This window comes from Phacochoerus africanus, chromosome 5, assembly GCF_016906955.1.
Source record: "Phacochoerus africanus isolate WHEZ1 chromosome 5, ROS_Pafr_v1, whole genome shotgun sequence".
Lineage (NCBI taxonomy): Eukaryota > Metazoa > Chordata > Mammalia > Artiodactyla > Suidae > Phacochoerus > Phacochoerus africanus.
Window position 1 is genome coordinate 37,010,158 of NC_062548.1, and position 20,001 is coordinate 37,030,158.

The 20,001-nt window shown below is 54.3% G+C and overlaps 1 protein-coding gene across 7 annotated transcripts in view; it reads right to left on the bottom strand.

Annotated features, from left to right (window-relative positions):
- The window catches only part of CLEC16A (C-type lectin domain containing 16A), a 221,225-nt gene that overhangs the window by 109,110 nt on the left and 92,114 nt on the right, over nt 1–20,001 (bottom strand). For all 7 annotated transcript variants that reach the window (XM_047780499.1, XM_047780497.1, XM_047780498.1 and 4 more), the window contains 5 exons: nt 16,996–17,105; nt 15,232–15,276; nt 12,113–12,163; nt 9,685–9,813; nt 1,250–1,370 (listed from right to left, as the gene is read on the bottom strand). In XM_047780499.1, coding sequence (XP_047636455.1) covers nt 1,250–1,370; nt 9,685–9,813; nt 12,113–12,163; nt 15,232–15,276; nt 16,996–17,105 — 456 coding nt within the window. The remainder of the gene's footprint in view (nt 1–1,249; nt 1,371–9,684; nt 9,814–12,112; nt 12,164–15,231; nt 15,277–16,995; nt 17,106–20,001) is intronic.

A 20,001-nucleotide genomic window follows, 5' to 3' on the forward strand; every position in this document is an offset into this window, starting at 1 on the left:
AGCATACACTACAAAGAATGGCCATCTGCTGCTGCTGCCTCTCCAGCTCCCATCTTTTCTTCATGAGTGTCCTTTGAGGAAACTTCATTTCCCAGGTGATGCGGTTCAAAAGGAACAGCTCTGCTGCTGAGCATGTGATCCTGGCCTAGCCAATCAGTGAATCACATTCCTCTGACCACTGACTGGTTCAGGAATAGTCATGTGACCCAAACTAGGCCAATGAGAGCACTGCCCTGGAATCCCATAGAAGTTATAGGGAAACAGAAGCTCTGGTTCTGCCGGGGCTGTTTACTAGCTCATAGAGCTTGGAGTTGCTGATCGTCATCTTGTCACTACATGGTGAGAGCCCTATGTAGGATGAAGGCAGAACAGACGAAAGCAGAGCTGAGAGATAGAGGGTGGCAGCTTTCCCATGACACTGCTTAAGTACCTAGATCCAGCCAGGCCTGAAGGCAGAACTACTCTTGGACTTTACAGTGATATCAGTGAATTCCCCTTTCTTTTTTCTTAAGCTAGTCTAAGGTGGGCTTCTTGTCTCTTATAATCAAAGAGTCCTAATATATCACAATGTCTTTAAGAAACAGAAAACTATCTTTCCCTCAGTGCACCTGTGCCCCATAACAAATGGAGGAAAAAGAGAGCTATATGAATATGAGAAGGGTTATGGGAATACGCCCAGGCTTTATATCCACTGTCTCCTTTCAATCTCAGCCTCATGCTGCAGAGGAGAGCCCTGAGGCATGGTGTGGTCCAATAAGAAGCCTGGGACTGCAAGCTGAGCCACAGGTTCTCTGGCCTCCGAAGCCTTCGTCTCTATCTAAATGCTAGTGATTTGCATTTTTGGAAGCTTTCTTTTTCTTAGCAGTGGAATCATTTGGCCATTAAAATCATACAGAATACCTCAAACATACAAAATCAATCAGACCAGAGATGCTGAGACTATATGGAGGGCAGGGATTCTGGAGCTGGGCCCGCTCCTGCTTGAGATCCCAATCACCCTGTACAGATCTTTCAGCAAAACACCCACACGCAGCTCCCCCTGGTCTCCAGAAAGCAGGACCCACAGACGGACCTCAAGATGCCCAGAATCTAGTGTCCTTTCTTGGGAAGTTTGGTGTGATATGCGCACTCTGTTAGCACACGGTCACAGATCAACCCCAGTACAACATGCAGGTCGCACGCGACCCTCCCAGTGACGTGAGTCAGCCTGGCGGTGTCCCCCCGCCGTGACTCGGGATGACCAACTCACTCAGATCCAGGACGTCGTCCGTTTTGATCAGGTCTTCCTCTCGGGTCAGCGGCAGCTGGGTCTCGGGCTCCCCTCGCAGTTGCAGTGACAGGGAGCGGAGCATGAAGAACACCCGGATGGCCTGGACCGACAATTGGGAGAGCAGAGAAGAGGGAGATGGAGTCACCCGGCGGGATGTTCCACGCGGAGAACGCACACAGTGACTTCTGATTCAAAATAAACACAACCAAGCCCACTTCTCCCGGCATCAGGGTTCTGCTGCCTTCAGAGCAAGCTATACAACAATCAAAGGAGCCAGCCTGCTTTCCATTATCCACGGGTTCAGGTTTGGGCCATTTCACCTCACTGGGCACCCGTCATTTGCCAGGACTGTTCCTCTAGTGACACGTGATCCTCAGCAGGCAGTCCTGCCTCCCAGATGAGGCAGAGAGACCCAAGCAGGCCAAGGGACCTGCCCTAGGCTCATGTCTAGGGAAGGCGAGAACCAGGCCTCTTGCAACTAAACCAGCGTGCAATTTGGGAATCCACACCATGAGCATTTCAAGGTCCCACCTACTGAATGTGGGGTGAACCTCAGCCCTTTGGGTGTGCCACTGATGGGACAGAGGACCTGGCACCTGGCAGGTGTGCAGTGACGTCAGTGCCCCAAGAGCCCCCAGACTCCTCTGGCCAGCTTTCTGCAGACAGAGCTGGCTCCATTCGCAGAGGGACTCCTAACCCACAGAAGAGGAGTCTTGGTGGAACCCAGCGTGACCAGGCATTTCCAGAGGGCAGAACCAAAGCAGAATCCCAGGTCCTGGAAGCCAGAAAAGTTTGTGCAGAAAGCAGCCTTCACCTGGGGCTGGCTGGCCCTAGAGGTACCCTCCCCGGAGTCCTGGCTTAGGGCTAACTCGCCTGCCAACCAGAGGCCAGGAAATGCAGGGGCAGCCACAGGGGAGGCCACCTCTGGGCCACTTTCTCTGACTTACCCCTGGTGGGCCGGCCTAAGGGAAATGGCCCCAAGTCAGACATACAAGGACTCTCAGCTCCACCACACTGGGCAAGGCCCCTGACCCCGTGAGCTCAGTTTCCTCATCTGTAAAATGGGGGTGGGGGTCTCTACTGCACAGGGCTGGTAGGAGGTCCTGAGATAATACTGGCAGGGAGCAGTCAAAATGTGTTCCGTAAAGCGGCAGCCACCCCATACCCCAGCTGCTCCCCAACTGGGCATGGGGACAAACCACTGTCACCACTGGTAAGCCAGAGTCCACCTTTGGGTCGGTCCTCCTGTCTCCATTTCTGAGGCTGGAAGCCTGACTCCCAAGAGGGGAGGCTGTCCTTTATACGACAAGGTGCCTCCCAAAATATCACTGCCCACACAGGGCCGGGCCTACACTGGCGTCTGATGACCACGGGCTCCTCTCAACCCTGGCCCAGAATTGGCAGGAGATCTCGGGCCAATTGCTTAATCTCCCAGTGCAGAAAATCAGGAGGACAAACCAATCTCAGGACCTATTCTGAGCCCAAGTACTTCTCTCTGTCAACCAGAAGCACTGCAGGAAGACAAGCTTCATATTAAAATGGTGGTGGCTGTGGCGGCATTGGCATATGATCTGATCTTACTATTTTAAAGCACAGTCTTTGTCTGCAACAATCAGAGGAAAAAGAGGTTGTTCCACTCAAACCCCAGCCAGTCAGGTTTGTATTTATTCAGCAACGACTGCGTGCCAGGCACTGTGGGCACCTTATTGCAATGTAAAGATTTTCCACAGGAGGAAACGGAGCTGAGAGGGCAGAGCGAGCACGTTCACACAGCTGGGGAGAGGCAGAGCTGGGCCTGGACCCAGGAACGGCTGCTACTTGTGTCACTTAAGCAAACACACCGGGACATTCAAACGCCCGTGCCAGCGCACGCACGCACGCACAGAAAGCCCAGAATGTGGGTGTTCACTTGAACTACTGGGCAGTGCGCGCTCTCAGAGAGGGAGTCGCGACCTCGGAGACGAGGGGAGAAAAGCAGACAAGGCCCATGTCCCTCAGGTCCAGGCTGAGCGGATGTTTCATTGCTGCGTCAAAAACCCATCCCTCCTGGGCTTGTGAAGGCAGACACATCAGACCAGACCCAAGCTGGGGGATGAGAAGAGAGAAAAGCGTGGCTGCCACAGCCCAGGCCCTCTGGAAACCAGAAACCTTCTGAGAGAAAGGGAGAGTGGAAGTTGGCTCCGGACGTAGACCTTTTTGGTAAAACGTTTGCTTTTGCTCTTTAAGCAATGAATGGAAGCTACGTCCACAAATACAAAATAATAATAAAATAACCAAAAATACAAAACAAAATACCCCCCTCCCCCAAATAACACTTTTTCTGGTTCCTGCTCCAACTCCAAAGGGAAGAAAGGGCGTGTGAGAAGCCCAAGCCCATGAACACGAGGGCAGGCTCCCGGGTACTCTACTCGAGCAGCAGTGGGGCTCCCCCGGGCCTCTAGAGGGCTTAGTAGGTATGCTCACCAGCCTCCCAACTCCAAGAGTCCATAGGAGAAAGGGAAGAAACCAATCATCCTACTGCCATCCAATCATCCCACTGCCCTGCAAACATCACTGCTCCCTCTGCTTAGCCAGGGCCTGCCAGACACAGCTGGGGGCTGGACCACGTCACCTCAGCCGAGCCTTTGAATGACCCTGTGTGGTTCCCATTTTATAGACCGGAAACCAAAGCCCAGAGACGGCAGGATGGAAGCCTGCCCAAGGTGATTCAACTAATAACCAGACTCCAAAGTCTCTGTTCTTCCAACCACACTCCTCTGCCTTCAAAAGACTGAAGGCATGGGACCCCAGCTTTTATTGAGTGCTTTTCTTGACGCTGCCTAAATAAATGGGCAAGTTAAAAAGTATTAACTGAAAAGGAAAAAGGCATTCTTATCCTTCCAGATGCTTCCACAGAATGATAGGAAGACTGACTCTGGAAGAGCAGATTTGATTTGGAAAGGCGTGACAGCTGAGCAAGCCCAAATGTAAAGAAGAGACTCCTTGGGAGTTCCCATCGTGGCTCAGCAGTAACGATCCTGACTAGGATCCACGAGGATGTGGGTTGGATCCCTGGCCTCACTCAGTGGGTTAAGGATCCGGCGTTGCTGTGAGCTATGGTGCAGGTCACAAATGAGGCTTGGATCCTGGCTGCTGTGGCTGTGGTGTAGACCGGCAGCTGTGGCTCTGATTCGACCCCTAGCCTGGGAACCTCCATATGCTGCAGGTGCAGCCTTAACAAGCAAATCAACCAACCAATCAATCACTCAATCAAGAGGCCTCTCCAGTTTGCCTTCCGGCAGCTGGGAGCAGGCTCTGGCAAGGGGAGTCCCATGCGATGAGCCCCATGAATGGGCCGGGGGACCACTTCAGAGTCAGACAGACCTGATCATCCTGGGATCAGGTGAGTCACATGAATTCCTCAAGCCTGGGTTGGAGCTCTGGGTACCCACCACCCCTGATGACAGGGCCACCACCAAGGTGCAACCAGATTGCGCGGGGGACGGATGCCCCGAGCCCTGGGGCCGGCCCAGGGGCAAATGCTCAGGCCAAGCCCTCTCGCCCACTTCCCTGGCCCCGCTGAGGAGGTTAGGCGACAGTCACTCAGGTTAGAAGCCCATCGAGCTGTGACAGCGGCTGTGAAAGTCAGTCATTCTTAAAAGAGAGCTGAAGCGGTTGACAATGGGCACAGCCCTTCGGAAAAGCAATTTGGCAATACGGAGAGTCACACACATGAAAAACAAAAACGTTCATACCCTTTGAACCAGATATTCCACTTCTGGGAACTTATCCTAAAGAAATAAGCCAAAAGAAAGGAAACACTGTATTCGTAAAGCCGCTCATTACAGCTGGGTTGAAAATAATATGATGCTGGCAGCAACCAAAATGTCCACCAGCAGGAAAATGCCTAAGGAAAGTATGGCAGAAGTCCCCAGGTAGACGGTTCTAGAGCAGCAAGGAATGAGACGCACTAAAAGTGTGGCACAACATGAGACACTTGCTCTGCAATGGAGAGAGAAAAGCTGCCAGGCTGTGAGGATGAAAGCAAGTCTATGCACCCCCCCAACTCCCACCCCCCTCCGGAAAAGGCGTCTGCAAACAAAGATGGGAGGACACACAAAACGTGTGCGCAGTTTGTGTAGGGTGATGACATCGCAGGAAATTCTTTCCCCCTGCTTGGGAAACTTCATAGGATGGGATTGTGTTTTCTTTAATGGGTAATACACATCCAAAGAGTAAAAGCAAAATATCCTATTTCCTCAAGGGCACCAGTGATAAACACAAAAACTGTTTGTGGTTTTACGAGGGACAAACAAAACTTCATGCAGATGCCTTTCCTTTGCAAGAGCTTCCATGGCTAGTCCGCGGCGACGGCCAGCGGCTCACATTCAGACTTCCGTCCTCACCAAAAAGCCCTCTCCCTAACTCTCTGTCTCTGGCTTTAAGCTTCAGGAGGCTTCGATCATCAAAGACTGGATTTCTTTTCCACCTGAGATGCTAGAATGCTCCTCCACACTTTAGCCACCTCACAGCTGCTCTCTGGCATCTACTCTGGGCAAGAGCTGAAAGGCAGGACACGTGGGGAACGCGAGGTCCAGGAGGGGAAGCAACTTGCTCCAGGTCACACAGCTGGACCTGGGGATGGAACCTTGGCTGGGCTGACTCCTGCGCCCGTGCTCTTTCTTGACGGCCTCTCAAGGACCCTTCCTCGTGGGGTGGGTCCAGCTCGAGGCCCAGGTTCGGCGAGCATGTTCTCATCAGGCCGCAACAGCTCCTGTGACCTTCGTGTCAACATGAGTTTCCCTTCTCAGCTGTGACGGCTCAGTGGCACTCTCGTGACTTCCATCTTACTTTGCAGTATTCGCTCTCGGGCATCTTGCGCATCGCCTGGCACCTAGAAAATGCTTGACAGTTCTGGAGAATCAAAGGATAAACAGTGTAACTCGCCAAAGGCAAGAGGGGGAACGTGGCTTTACTGCCAGACGCCTTCCCACGGCCTGCAAGGCCCGGCCCCCTGTCCTGTCCCCTGCACACTCTCCCTCCAGCCCCCCTGCTCCTTGGACAGGCCGAGCTCGTTCGTGTCTCGGGGCCTTGGCACTTGCTGCTCCCTCTGTCTAGAAGGTGCCTCCTGCGCGTCCCTGCGTGGCCGGCTCCTTCTCAGGCTTCAGGCTTCCCCTCCAACGTTGCCTCAGCAGAGCAGCTTCTCCTGGTCGGTCACTTTGTCCCGAGTAGTGGCGCCCTCTTTCCTTCCGAGCCCCGACTGCAGTCGGGTATCATGTTCGTCACTCGCTCACTTGCGAATAAACGTTGCCCCTCTTCGTGTCACCTGAGGTCCAGAGGCTGGGCCGCCTGCCCTGCCCACCTCTGCGCGGCCGGGCCAGCCCCTGGCACACAGCAGGAGCCCAGTGGCTCTCTGATGAACGCAGGAAGGAATGATTTACCAGTAAGGGTGGTTTTGAACTTCTCTGACAAGTTCTTAGGGAAAATAAAGGGGGGGATTTCTAAAAAGGGTCAGCCTCCTGAAAAGTTAGAGAAGTCAACACTTGGCAGGAAAAAAAGAGAAAACCTCTGAATCCAAAAGGACGAAATGGAATGTTCTCTGGATTCAAGCAAAGAACTTGAAACAAACCACATAAGCCCTCAATTGCTTGCTAAACCATGCACTTCCTTTAGCTCAAATTCAAAGCACACTGCTGTGTTCTGATGGCTGAAACAGGCTGAGGAGCTAAGCTGCTGGACGATTCTAGACAGCTGCCTTGCATCAGGAACTGAACTGAGGAGAGGGGCCAAAATTCCCCTTCAGGAATGGACCTGGGGTCACAAAGGGAAGCTTCCCTCGGGAGGACGGCTCGGCTGGGGGGCGGACAGCACTGTTTTATCTCACCCGGCCACTTTCTCCCTGGCTCTAAACCCATGGACCCTGGGACTTGAATGTCACTTTCATAATCCTGTCGGACAGATGAAGGCTGAAAAGGAGACCCCAGGGAAGCCCAGACGTGCCAGGGGTTCTGCCCATGCTTCAGTTAGCAGTGCGGGCCATGCAGCCCATCTGCGGCAGGGGAGGTGGCAGCACAGCCCTGGGAACATGAACTAGGTGACAGGTGACACCCTCAAGCCCCACTACTGGCCTCTGTGTCCCTGCCTTTGGCCGAGTGCTCCTGACAGCTCTGGCAGGGCAGGCCCTGCTGCTTTCCAGGTAAGGAGACAGTGGCTCAGAGGCGCGGGAACCCCAAAGCCCAAGCCCTTGCTCTGCCATGTGCCGGAGCCCTGGATTCTCCTATGGGTCAGAACCATGGGGTATGACGGCAGGAACCGGTGAGCAAGGTCCTCCCTGGGCTCCAAGGCTCCAGAAATCCACCTCCTCCAGCCCCACTGCTTCCCACACCGCCTCCCTCCCACTGGGCTCCAGCCTCAGTCCCTGCCCCCACATCTGTCTGGGCCTCTGTCTCCACCCCGCTTCCCTGCCCAGAGTCTCGGCTTAAGGAGCACCCTGTGTGTCACTCCACCTCCCTCCCCGGGGAGGGTTAGGGCCCTGACCCATGGATCATGTGTCTCTCCCCACTCTGCCCTCCAGGCTGGGATTCCTCGAGGACCGAGGCTGCTCTGTGTTTCCCTGGTGGCCAGCATCGAGTCGGGCTAATAACTACAACGAAGGCAGCCGTGGGAGGCGGGGGTCCAAGTGACCACACTGCCTGGGCTGAATCCTGGCTCTGCTACTTATGAGCTGGGGGACCTTGAGCAAATCACTCGACCTCTTCGTGCCTCAGTTTCTTCCAGTGTAAGATGGGGATCATACTAGCGCCAGCCTCCGAGGATGGCTGCAGACTGCCATGAGGAAGTTCATATGAAGACCTGATATGAGTGACCCACTGCATCACAAGGGACATGAGCGCATAGAACCGTTAAGAAAACCTGACGGACCGTGAGCCAAAAAGAAGCCAGGATGCAACCCGGGCGGCAGCTCTCCATGTCCACAGCCTTCTGGACCCTCCAGCTCAGGGACTGAGGAGGACTTCGGGGTCAAGGTCCTCTCTGGTCTGGGAATACGACAGCCAGACCAGGTGTGGGACGTCGCTCTTACCATCTCTGAAGCCAATCAAAGGCCAGGGGTACACGTGTCCACCCCGTGAAGGGGTGCGGACATGACACGCGTTTGTCAGAAGCAGTCCCCCCATAAAAGCTGACACCAAGGGTGCCCAGTGCAAACACTGCCACCCATAGACACAACTGTGCCCGGCCACGAGCAGGAGGAAGGAGGGCATCACTGGCTCCAAGTGGGGGGTGGGGGGTGGGGTGTCCTGCGGTGAGGGCTGTGGGTTTGGTCAGACAGCAGGGAATGTGGACTGACTTCAGACACGGGGCCAACTTCCTGAGCCCCCCACCCCCGTTCCACTTCCAAGGCAAAATCGCCAGCAGGAAAGCCACAGGGTCCTCTTGTCTGAGGCGGATCCAGCAAGTCAATCTCAGTTCTCAAAATCTCAAAGCTTTTTTTTCTGTTTTTTTTTTTTGTCTTTTGAGGGCCACACCTGCGGCATATGGAGGTTCCCAGGCTAGGGGTAGAACTGGAGCTGCAGCTGCTGGCCTACACCACAGCCACAACCACAGCCACGCCAGAGCTGAGCTGAGCCTTCGATGTACACCACAGCTCACGGCAACGCCGGATCCTTAACCCACTCGGCGAGGCCAGGGATCCAACCTGCATCCTCACGGATGCTCGTCGGGGTCATTACTGCTGAGCCACAGCGGGAACTCCCTTAGAATCTCAAAGTTAAAGCAGCTCTGCCACTCTGGTTACACTCGGATGAGCTCAGGGGAAGACGCAGGCTGATAACGGGAGCCGAGTGCAATGAATTCCTCTAATCTATCCCCTAACCTTCCCATCTCCAGGGAATGATTTTCTAGGAAAAGGTCATGGTGCTTTCTAAGAAAGAAACCCTGATCTGACGAGGGAGATAAAGTACCATGAAGAGCCCCGGGAGACTGCTTCAGAAAAAAAGTGCTGATAACGGAAGCTGCAGCTGGGTTCTGAGAACTAATCTCTTCACACGCCTGCCTCTCCCGCTGCACAGCCCAGCCGGCGCGGGAGAATCACAGCTGCGGTGCGCGGGCCTCGCCCCCAGGTGGCTCAGATACCCTGGCGCCGCGCCGTCTGTGGGGCCCGGCCTCTCGGGGCTAAGGTTCCAGGGCAGCCTCACCTGCAAGGCCTCACCGGCGCTGCCCCACCACCCCCCTGCACAAGCTGCTTCCTCTCTGGGGCTGGGGCGGCCTGGCCCACCCCCGGGGCCGGAGGCCGTGGCACTGCCGTCTCTGCTTTAACACAGGGGAAGCTGGGCCTGGGCCTGGTGGGGGCACACGGCTCTCTGAGGGCTGGAGGGCGGCTCTGGATGCCCCTGGAGGGCAGCCGCCCAGGAGAGGCGGGGTCCCTGCTCACTCACCCGCCGCGTCTTCTCCACGTCCCCGCAAGGCAGCCGCTTCACAAAGTCGATGCCGGTCAGCGGCGTGCCCGTCGGGGGCAGCAGGATGGAGGCGTCCATCATGAGATATTCCACGTTCATGGGCTTCATCTAGAAGAGAGACGTGGCGGGGGAGGGGGCCTCGCGGAGGGAGGAAGGGGCCGGGACAGGTGATGGGCCTCCCACCACACACACACACACACACCACACACCACACACACCACACACACACACACACACACACGGAAGAGGCCGCTCACCCCCGATTCAGACTGAGGTGACGCCTCGGGGCAGCCAGACGTGAGAGATGCGCCTGCTTTCTAAGCCGCAGATTTTCCTTCATTTGCAGTGACAGCTCAGACACCCTGGAGAAGGTGCCTCCCCGCTGCCCAAAGCTCTGCTTCCTCACTCTCTCGTTCCCCTCCGCCCAGTAAGGAGGCCAGCCATTCTCCAGTGGGCCCTTTAGGGTGGTCTGCCCAGTGTGCGGGAGCCACCTGCCGCCTTTTCAGCCTGCCATCCACCCCCTCGCCACCCCTCGGCCCTGGCCCACCCTGCTGGCAAGCCCCCTCCAGGACAGCCATGCTCATTTTGCCTCGGCATTAAGAAAGAGGTGACAGGAGAAGCAGCCAAGGGTCACAAGTGAAGGCTGGCCTGGCAGCACCCCAGGGCCTGTGTCCACTTCACTGAGCTTCGTAGCTGGTTTCCTGACATGTGAGCTAACAACCAACTTTCAGGTATGAGGGCTGGGAGCATGTCAGTTTAATATTTCCCTAGAGTGCCAGGCATTGTGCAAGACGAGAGCAAATGTGTGATTAAGACAAACGAAGCCCAGGAAGCTTCCTGCCACGGGAGGGAATCAACTATTCTTGGCGCTGAGCCTCTCCAGGAGGCAGCCCGTTGGCATTTCACAGCCAGCCTGGAAGCCACATGGTTTGGGCCCCATTTCGGATGGAAAAATCAAGGCGCAGAATGTCAGCAGCCTGCCCAGGGATGCAGTTAGGAAGCAGCAGAAGCAGAAACTGAGCAGGTATGTAGGAGCCTGAGTTTTTCCACATCATCAAGTGATATGTGAGCCTTATGTTTCCAGACAAGAAGCCTAACTCTGGAGAGTTCTGTTGTTGGGGGACGTCAGGGGCATACTGAGACAGCAGCTGACAACTGACTCACTTCACTCCCATTCACGGTCCAAAGAATGGAAACTTGGGGTGGGGGGGTTGAAGGAATAATGGGGCGGGGCCATCACAGGCGTGAGGTGCACACGCATGACTCAGGCAGCGCCGCCTGGAGCCCTGGGCGCTGGGGGGCCATTTCTGGAGGTGAGTGATGCCAGTTTACATGTTTTCTTTGAAAAAGCTCTGCGACCCCTCGGGGCCATTAGTGAGGATGTGGCAGGGGCCCAGCGTCCAGACACCCGGTGACGGGCCAAGGAATCCTGCAGCACACGTTACCTGCCTTGTTCTTTTGGAGACTTTAAACACTTAGGTTTACTATAAACGTCTCGAATCACTTCACTCTTCGTGAGTTGTGTCCATGAAAAGGACCATTTATCATCTATCTACTGAGTGTCCACTGAGGGGCAGAGGCGCGGGAACACAGCAGAGCAAGCTGCCATCCTCTGCAACTGTCTTTCCCCATGATTCTGCCTGCTGGATGGAGACAAGGAAGACCCTGGGCTGGCGGTGGGTTCGAGCAAGAGCCACATGTGGGAACATCCCAGTGGCATGGTAAAAAAGGTGGCAGGATACACGGAGCAAGGCAGGGCCCTGGGAGGGGAGCGACTCCCATCAGACTGACATGGGAATTAAACGATTTCATACACACGAGAGGTTCTCAAATGCTATTCATATCAGTGAATCTTTCTGATCCACCTGTTCCCCTCGTTGGCTGCACCCACGGCATCCAGAAGTTCCTGGGCCACAGACTGAACCCGAGCCAGAGCAGTGACAATGCTGGATCCTTAATCACCAGGCCGCCAGGGAACTCCTTTCTGGCCCACCTTATGACTCAGTCCAACTCAGGGGGAGTGTGTGTCATCTGAGATTTCAGTGGTGGGGATCAAAAGGCAGGATTTCAGGAGTTCCCGTGGTGGCTCAGTGGTTAACGAATCCGCCTAGGAACCATGAGGTGGCGAGTTCGATCCCTGGCCTCGCTCAGTGGGTTGATGATTCAGTGTTGCTGTGGCTGCGGTGTAGGCTGGCAGCTACAGCTCCGATTAGACCCCTACCCTGGGAACCTCCGTATGCCAAGGGTTCGGCCCTAGAAAAGACGAAACAAAAACAAAAACAAAAAGGCAGGATATCGGTGCAGCTCCCCACCCATTGGGATAGAAAGCCCCCAACAGGACGAGTCCTCTCTGGGTGGGGCAGGGAAGCTTTGCAGACCCACAAATGCATGCTGGCTGCTCACTTACCGTCATGCTCCTGTACTCGTCTTCGAACATGTCCAAGAAGATTTCTTCTCCCTACAAATGAAAGGAAGGAAAGAGAAGATTATGCATATTTTTTTTCCATAAACAACAAAGTATTATAAACTCCAGTTCACGGCTTTGGGGGCCATCTGTTTCTTATTAGCGAGTTCTCGCAAATCACCAGGAAGTAAAACACACACGTGAACACGAACACACACACTCAAACGAAAACCCCAATATCAAATTGCACCTCGATGTTTTTCTCCCTTTTCTTCAAGCCATGTAGTTAGATTTCTAACGTCAAGGCAGTTCATGAAAAACAACAAAAAAATAACTTCATATACAATTAAAATACAAAAATGGTTAGGTAGCTCCAGTAACGAACATCATCTATTTGCTGAGAACGGCTGGAGAAAATAATGCTCAGCTATGCTGTTCAACCACGAGGCTCGGAAGGGAAGCGTGTGCTTAAAAATGCTCAATGCTACGACCCTGTACAGCTTGTGCCCCGCGTTCCCGAGGCGCCTCTGGGCTCTGCGATTCCTGCAGCCCTTGCAGAACAGCGTGGGGCGGGGGGGGGGCGGGGGGGGGGAAATACGGCTCCGAGACATGTGCGTACACAGGGGACAACCTCGGCCGTCCCTCTTGGAACCTGTGTTTCACGGCAAGACTGGGACATCAACCCACATCTGTGCGGGTTGTTGTGCAGACTGAGTTAAGTCGAATGGTGATGGTGAGCGCTGCTGGCGGGCCGCAGTGGGCACGGCAGGGGAGACGTAGGGAAATGCGTCACGGCTGTCAGAACAGGCCTGGCCTGGCTCCTAAGTCCTGACTCTCTCCCTCTCCATCTTTCATAAACACACACACACACACACGCATGCATGCATGCACTCTTAGGTGGGAAAAGCAACAGGTCCTTTATGGTGTTTTTACAGTTATCAAAACTACAGATAAACTTGACTGTTTCTGTGCAGTGTGAGACCCGGGCACTAACCCACAGAAATAACAACCCTTGAAAATATCGAAAAGCTTCTGAGATAGTACACGTAGGGTGCAAACCCTGCAGGATAAGAGAACAATCTGGGTTGGGAGAAGGAAGCTGCAACTGAAATGCACCTCTCCTTTTGCCAAGGAAAAAGACGTGTCTGGGAAGATAGCTCCCTATATGTCTTTCTGCTTTTGCAATCCAGAAACTTTCCACGAGAGGAAATAAACCAAGAGCAGTTGTACTGGAAAGAGCTTCAAAGACGACTTTGCTGAGGACATGCAGCCTCACTTCGAGGCCAAGTGTGGTTTGGGCCGTTCTAAGGGAGACTGGGATTTCCGCCCCGGTGTGTGGGGCGCCCAGGAGTGTAACCTCGTCTGGGCATGTCCCCTGTGGTGCAGCTGCACGGGGTCAGCTGAGCCCGGCGAGGTATGTTTCCAGATTACATGACCTGGTTTTAGCTCAACAAACACTGAGAGTCATGGACAGTGGCTTAAAAAGCTGCATGCAAAGAAAAAAACCTCTGTGCACACAGGCATAGCATTCACAGCAGTTTAAAGAGAGTACAGGGAGTTCCCACTGTTGTGCAGCGGACATGAATCCAACTAGGAACCATGAGGTTTCGGGTTCGATCCCTGGCCTCGCTCAGTGGGTTAAGGTTCTGGTGTTGCCGTGAGCTGTGGTGTCGGTTGCAGACACACCTCAGATCCCATGTTGCTGTGGCTGTGGTGTAGGCTGGCAGCTGTGGCTCCAATTCGACCCCTAGCCTGGGAACCTCCCTATGCCGCAGGTGTGGCCCTAAAAAGCAAAAAATAATAAAGAGAGTACAAATAATGAAAGTGCAAGTGAGTGTGGAAAAGGCAACGTGACACCTTTTCTGCTGGAGGATCTCTTCGTGGGCCAAATCCTAAGGGGGGATCATCGCTAACTGGATCTGGAGGGATCCAATGCGGAGGCCAAAAGATCAGAAAACTACTCAGACTGTTTGAAGCGAGGCTTAAGCTACTGCTGCTAATAGATGAAGAGCCCTGCCTAAGATTATGCCTTCAGAAAAGTGCTAAACAAAACCATCACAGGGAGACAGCTCACAACCAATTGCCTGGAAACGGAAGAGGAAGCTGCACATTTTCCAGATTCTGACAGTCACCGGGGTCCTTTACGCATCTCATGAAATTCCTGCTAAGTGTTTAGAAGCCTGAGTTCTCAGCCTACAAGCGTACCTCATTTTATGCTACTCTGCTTTACTGTGCTTCATAGATACTGCATTTTTTTTTTTTTTTTTTAACGAAGTGAAGGTTTAGGGCAACCTTGTGTTGTCAGGTGATGGTCAGCATATTTTAGCAACAACATACCTTTAGTTAAGGTGAGTACCTTTTTTTTTTAGACACATCGCTCTCACACATGCACAGACTGCAGTGCCATGTACATACAACTTAGATAGGCACTGGGCAACCACAACATTTATGGGGCTCCCTTTATGGTGAGATTTGCTTTATTGCAGTAGTTTGGAACCAAACCTGCAACATCCCTGAGGTCTGCCTGTACATGGATATAAATAATACACAGGCATAGTCCATAAATTCACGTCATTCAGTCTTTTTTTTTTTGTCTTTTGTCCTTTTTAGGGCTGCACCTGCGGCATATGGAGGTCCCCAGGCTAAGGGTCGAATAGGAGCCACAGCAATGAGGGATCCGAGCCACGTCTGCAACCTACACCACAGCTCATGGCAACGCCGGATCCCTAACCCGCTGAATGAGGCCAGGGTTCGAACCCACAACCTCATGGTTGGATTTATTTCCGCTGCGCCACGACGGAAACTCCTCGGTCATTTTTTGATGTGTAAGTATATACCATTTCAGAACACATAAGTTCATGTGTATATATCTGAATATAATTCATAATTTACATGTAAATCCATCATCGAGTTCCTCTATAGTTGATAAATACACCGTCACCGACGAGGGGTACGTGGTCACAGCTGTACTGCTAAGAGAACACGGGCAACGTGCAGAGCCCACCGCTCAGAGGGGATGAGACCGAACATTTCGGTTCAGGAGCCACAGGTGGAGAGACAGCGGCAGACACGACAGTCCTGTTTCTATGACACACGGCGCACCCTGGGCTCGGGCAATTTACCTTATAAAAGTGCCGCACCAGGTGAACGCTTTCTTCTCTGGCGCCCTGGCGAGAGAGAGGGAAGGCGTGAGGGAGGCGGGTTCCCGGGAGGAAAGTCAGTTCCCAAGTCTGAGTCTACAGGACGGGCGCCGGGCTCACATCCTCACACTCTAAAGCGGTTCTTCAAAAAAAGGAGCGCGGGGTGGGGGGGACGAGCTCAAAATAAAAACGGCAACGGACAGACGATTCAATGCGAGGACACGGAGCGTTGCTAATGTACAGTTACGTGTGGGAAGCAGGTTCTAAAATATGGCTAAGGTGCCTCTGCTTCTATAAAACAAACAATCCATTTATAAATGCATGTGGTGTTCATTGCAGCACTATTCACAATAGCCAGGACATGGAAACAACCTAAATGTCCATCAACAGATGATTGGATTAGGAAGATGTGGTATATATACACAATGGGAATACTACTCAGCCATAAACAAGAACAAAATAAAGCCATCTGCAGCAACATGGATGGAACTAGAGACTCTCGTACTGAGTGAAATGAGTCAGAAAGACAAAGACAAATACCATATGATATCACTTTTAACTGGAATCTAATATCCAGCACAAATGAACATCTCCTCAGAAAAGAAAATCATGGACTTGGAGAAAAGACTTGTGGCTGCCTGATGGGAGGGGGAGGGAGTGGGAGGGATCGGGAGCTTGGGCTTATCAGACACAACTGAGAATAGATTTACCAGGAGATCCTACTGAGTAGCATTGAGAACTTTGTCTAGATACTCATGTTGCAACAGAACAAAGCGTGGGGGAAAAATGTATACATGTAAGAATAACTTGATCCCCATGCTGTACAGTGGGAAAAAATTTTAAAAATTAAATAAAAAAATAAAAAAATATAAATGCATGCGGGAGCAGATGTATGTATCTGGAAAGACACACACCAAAGCGTCGGCTGTCGTTACTTTTTACCTCTGCACGTTCTAACTTTTCTAAAACACAGAAAACAGGAGTTCCCATTGTGGTTCAGTGGGTTAAGAACCCGACATAGTGTCTGTGAGGGTGTGGGTTCAATCCCTGACCTCACTCAGTGAGCTAAGGATCTCATACTGCAGTGCTTCGGTGTGGGTCACAGACGTGGCTCGGATCCCAAATTGCTGCGGCTGTGGTGTAGGCCGGCAGCTGCAGCTCCAATTCGACCCTTAGCCTGGGAACTTCCATATGCTGCAGGTGTGGCCTGAAAAAGAAAAACACAAAACAAAACAACATGGAAAATAAGAGGGAAAACAAAAGCTATTTAAAACAACGAATGCACATGGTAGCATGCTAAACCATAAATAAATAAATGTATGTTTGTGCATGTATAAAACTTTTGTAATACAAAAAGAAAAAGTTTCCTAATGGCCTAGCAGGTTAAGGATCCAGCATTGTACTGTTATGGCTTGGGTCACTGCTGTGGCTCAGGTTTCATCCCTGGCCCAAGAACTACTTCTGCATGCCATGGGCATGGCCAAAAAAAAAAAAAAAAAGAAAAAAAGAAAGAAAAGAAAAATAATCCTGGAGTCAAATAATTATAAGAGAAACTGGTAAAATTCACTAACTGGGCGGGCTCCTCAGGCTCATCAAAGCGGAAGGCAGTTCTGTGGACCACGTGGGGAGGCGGTGGCAGGGGCGAGGGGCCCAGCTCCAGGGGCCAGGCCGCAATCTGGATCCATCCTCTCCGACCTCCTCCCTCTCTCCCGGGGGCCCGGGCACGGGACGAAGGCGGGCCCTCACCTCCAAGCAGGCCAGGTGCACGTCTTTGATGATGCAGCCCGTGCTGGTGACGACTTGCTGCTTCAGCAGCAGGCAGCTCAGCTCCAGCGTGGCCAGCCGGATCTTCCCGTCTGCAGAGCACACGGCGTCAGCCTGGGTACGCCTTACCTACAGACTCCTGTCCTCCCCCGCCAGAGGTCAGCGGGTCAGCTGACAGCCCCCCACCTCCCGGCACCCAGTGGGGACACGAAAGACACCCTCACGTGCTGACCTCTTTCCCAATCAATTAAAATTCAATGTTCCCATCAAAACGGCCTGTACCAAATCCTTCCCCCAATCCCTTTATTGGTGGTGGGGCAAGAGAAAGGGGACACTATTTATTACTGAGGCCTCAAAAGGGGCAATGGTGGTCGCTTTGCCTGTCCAGCATCCCTTCGCTCCCCGCCTTCCTTCAAAACACCACCAGCCCCACTGCCAGACATGTGATTTGGATGGGGCTGGTCCTGCTTCCCCTGGCCCAGGGTGGGGGCACACCCCTCAGGCTGGTCAGGGTGATCCAGTCCCCTGGTCACAGTGACGGGGCAGGAGACCCACAAGGATGCCAGTCACAGCCACTAAGGCTCATTCCACAGACTGCTGGAGCCACTGGACAGGAGCCTGTCTCCGTGCGCCGGGCTGCAGAGAGCACAGGGACGGCCGTGAGGCCCTGATGGTGTGAGCACTGTGACCCACAGCGGCCGCCTCACCGGCATTCTCACTCTTGTGTCCCCCCCCGCCCCCCCCCAAGTCCTCCCTCATCACTGGGCTGCCCGGCGTCTCTCCCTTGGCAAGTCTAGGGCCCCGACAGAGCAGGGGGCGGCCGGAGCTGCAGGCAAAAGGCCAAGGAGCCCAGAGACAGGCTGGAAAACACTGAGCCCAGGATCCGGCTGTGCCTCAGGCCAGGGCCCAACAGACTCCAAGTTTCAGAAGCCAAGGGTCTTGTTTATTTCCGTTTGTATTGTTTGAGTGAGTCCAAGCTGGGCTTCTGTCACGTGCAGCCAAGTTCTGACTAATGCGGCCCACTGCTCCACTGTGAGCCAGGCCAGTCTGGGTGCCCCCTAGACCTCCCTCAAGGGGTCGCTCTAAACCCCACTGCAGCGGGTGCTCTAAAGCCAGAGGCTTAAACAGTGAAGTGACTCGTCCCAAGTCTCACTCTGGGCCGTGGGGGACTCCAGGTGCCCTGAAGGCCAAAACCCACACCTGGCATCGTCCCCAGAGGCACCTGCGTCTGCCTGACTGAAGGGCATCCTGCTCCGAGCAAACTCCCCCTGGGTCTCCGAGCTCATTTCTGGGGTGAAGCTTCCACATGGAAGGAGGGGTCAGGAGAGTGGGAAGCCTCCAGGCCACACCTCTGAGGCCTTGGAAAACACCAGGGACCAGGATGGGCCATTGGGGGACAACTCGAGGCAGACACACCGTGGCACACACCCGTCTGGCCTTTAATGCCTCGTGCATTGGGGAGGAACAGGTGAGAAGAGGGAATCCCTCTGCCCACAAATGAGCAGGTTACATACAAGCAAAATCAGGCCTTCCTGAGCCCGACCTGGCCCAGGGCTGCCAAGCAGAGCTGGTGAGTGTTGGCCCGGCCATTCTCCTGGCCCCAGCACTGCTTCCGCACCTGCCGCCTACCCTCGCCTCGTTCAGGGTTCCTCCATCCCAAGCACAGTCTCACTCCCGCCTGCCCCGCCCCGAGCCCGACTGTGGGCCAAACACCCCTTCTGCTGCCTCCAGGGCAGGGGACTGACTTCCACCGAGGCCCTTCTACAGGCTCCAGCCACGCTGCTGACGCTCCTCCCACTGGCCTGTCTCTCATCGAAGTTTCCCGACTTCTCCGAGCTGCCCCAGCCTCTGCTCTTCAGAAGTCCGGGCTGCTCTATACCCCACCCTCCGGGGGCCTGCCGATCCTCTGCACCCTGAGCTTCCTCCCCCAGGGCCCAGGCCACACTCCTCCACCTTCGCATGGCTGAGCCACGCAGGCCCACGCAGCTCCTGCTCCCCCCGGACCGGACCTCCGGCAGGAACTGGGCCCGCTGAGCCACCCACTCTTTCGAGACACCTCCCTCCGGCCCTCTGCCCACACGGCCTCTGGAGACCAGCAGCAGCCCAGGCCTCCATCCTAGATACCCCCTCTTCTCTCTTCTTCCCTCTTCTCTCCTGCATGTCAGCTGGGCCCTGGCTCCCCTCTGACATCTAGATTCCATCTCCTCATGGAGTCCCAGACTGCTGGGACTTCAGAGACCTCCATCCAGGGCCCCTGGAGGACAGGATCCATGTCTGTCACTCGCATACAGCGGCCGGCATGCAGGAGGCGCTCAGTAAACCTTTGTTGAGTTTACTGATATCCTGGTGACACCCTGTGGCCATGAACCAGTCCTTGAAGCCCCTGGGCTCACTTTCCACAGTCACCCTGTGGGTTCAGTCCCCGCTCCCCTTGACTCCCAAGGTCCTTCCCGGCCAGCCCAAGCCCCCATGGCCGCCCCTCGCCGCCCCTCTCCTGAGCCTGCCTGGGGCCCGCCCCCGGACTGCTGGCGGCAGCTCAGCTCAGCAGCTCTCTCCCCACCGGGCCACGGCTCATGGAGCCCCATCCTGTGCACTCACGCACGCCCGATGGCCTCCTCTCTGCCTTGCAGTCAGGGTTTCTAGCCTCGGCGCTGCTGACACTTGGGGCCAGCAAATCCTCTGCGTGGGGCATTCTGCGCACCACAGGACGTCTGGCAGCATCTGGCCTTCTCCTCACAGCTGCCAGGAGCACCCCCCTCAAAGGTGTCACAGCCAAAAATGTCTCTGGACATCACCAGATGCCCTCAGCTGAGAACCACCATGCAGGGTCATCGCCCCTGCTGCTTCGAGCCCTCGCTGTGGCTGCAGGTCCATGCTGGCCAAAATCTCAGAACTAGGCTGACAAGAGCCAGAAGCCAAGCACGTCTCGTATTATAAGAGCGTGCAACACAAACCTTCCAACCTTGCCCTCGCTCACACCCTCAGCCT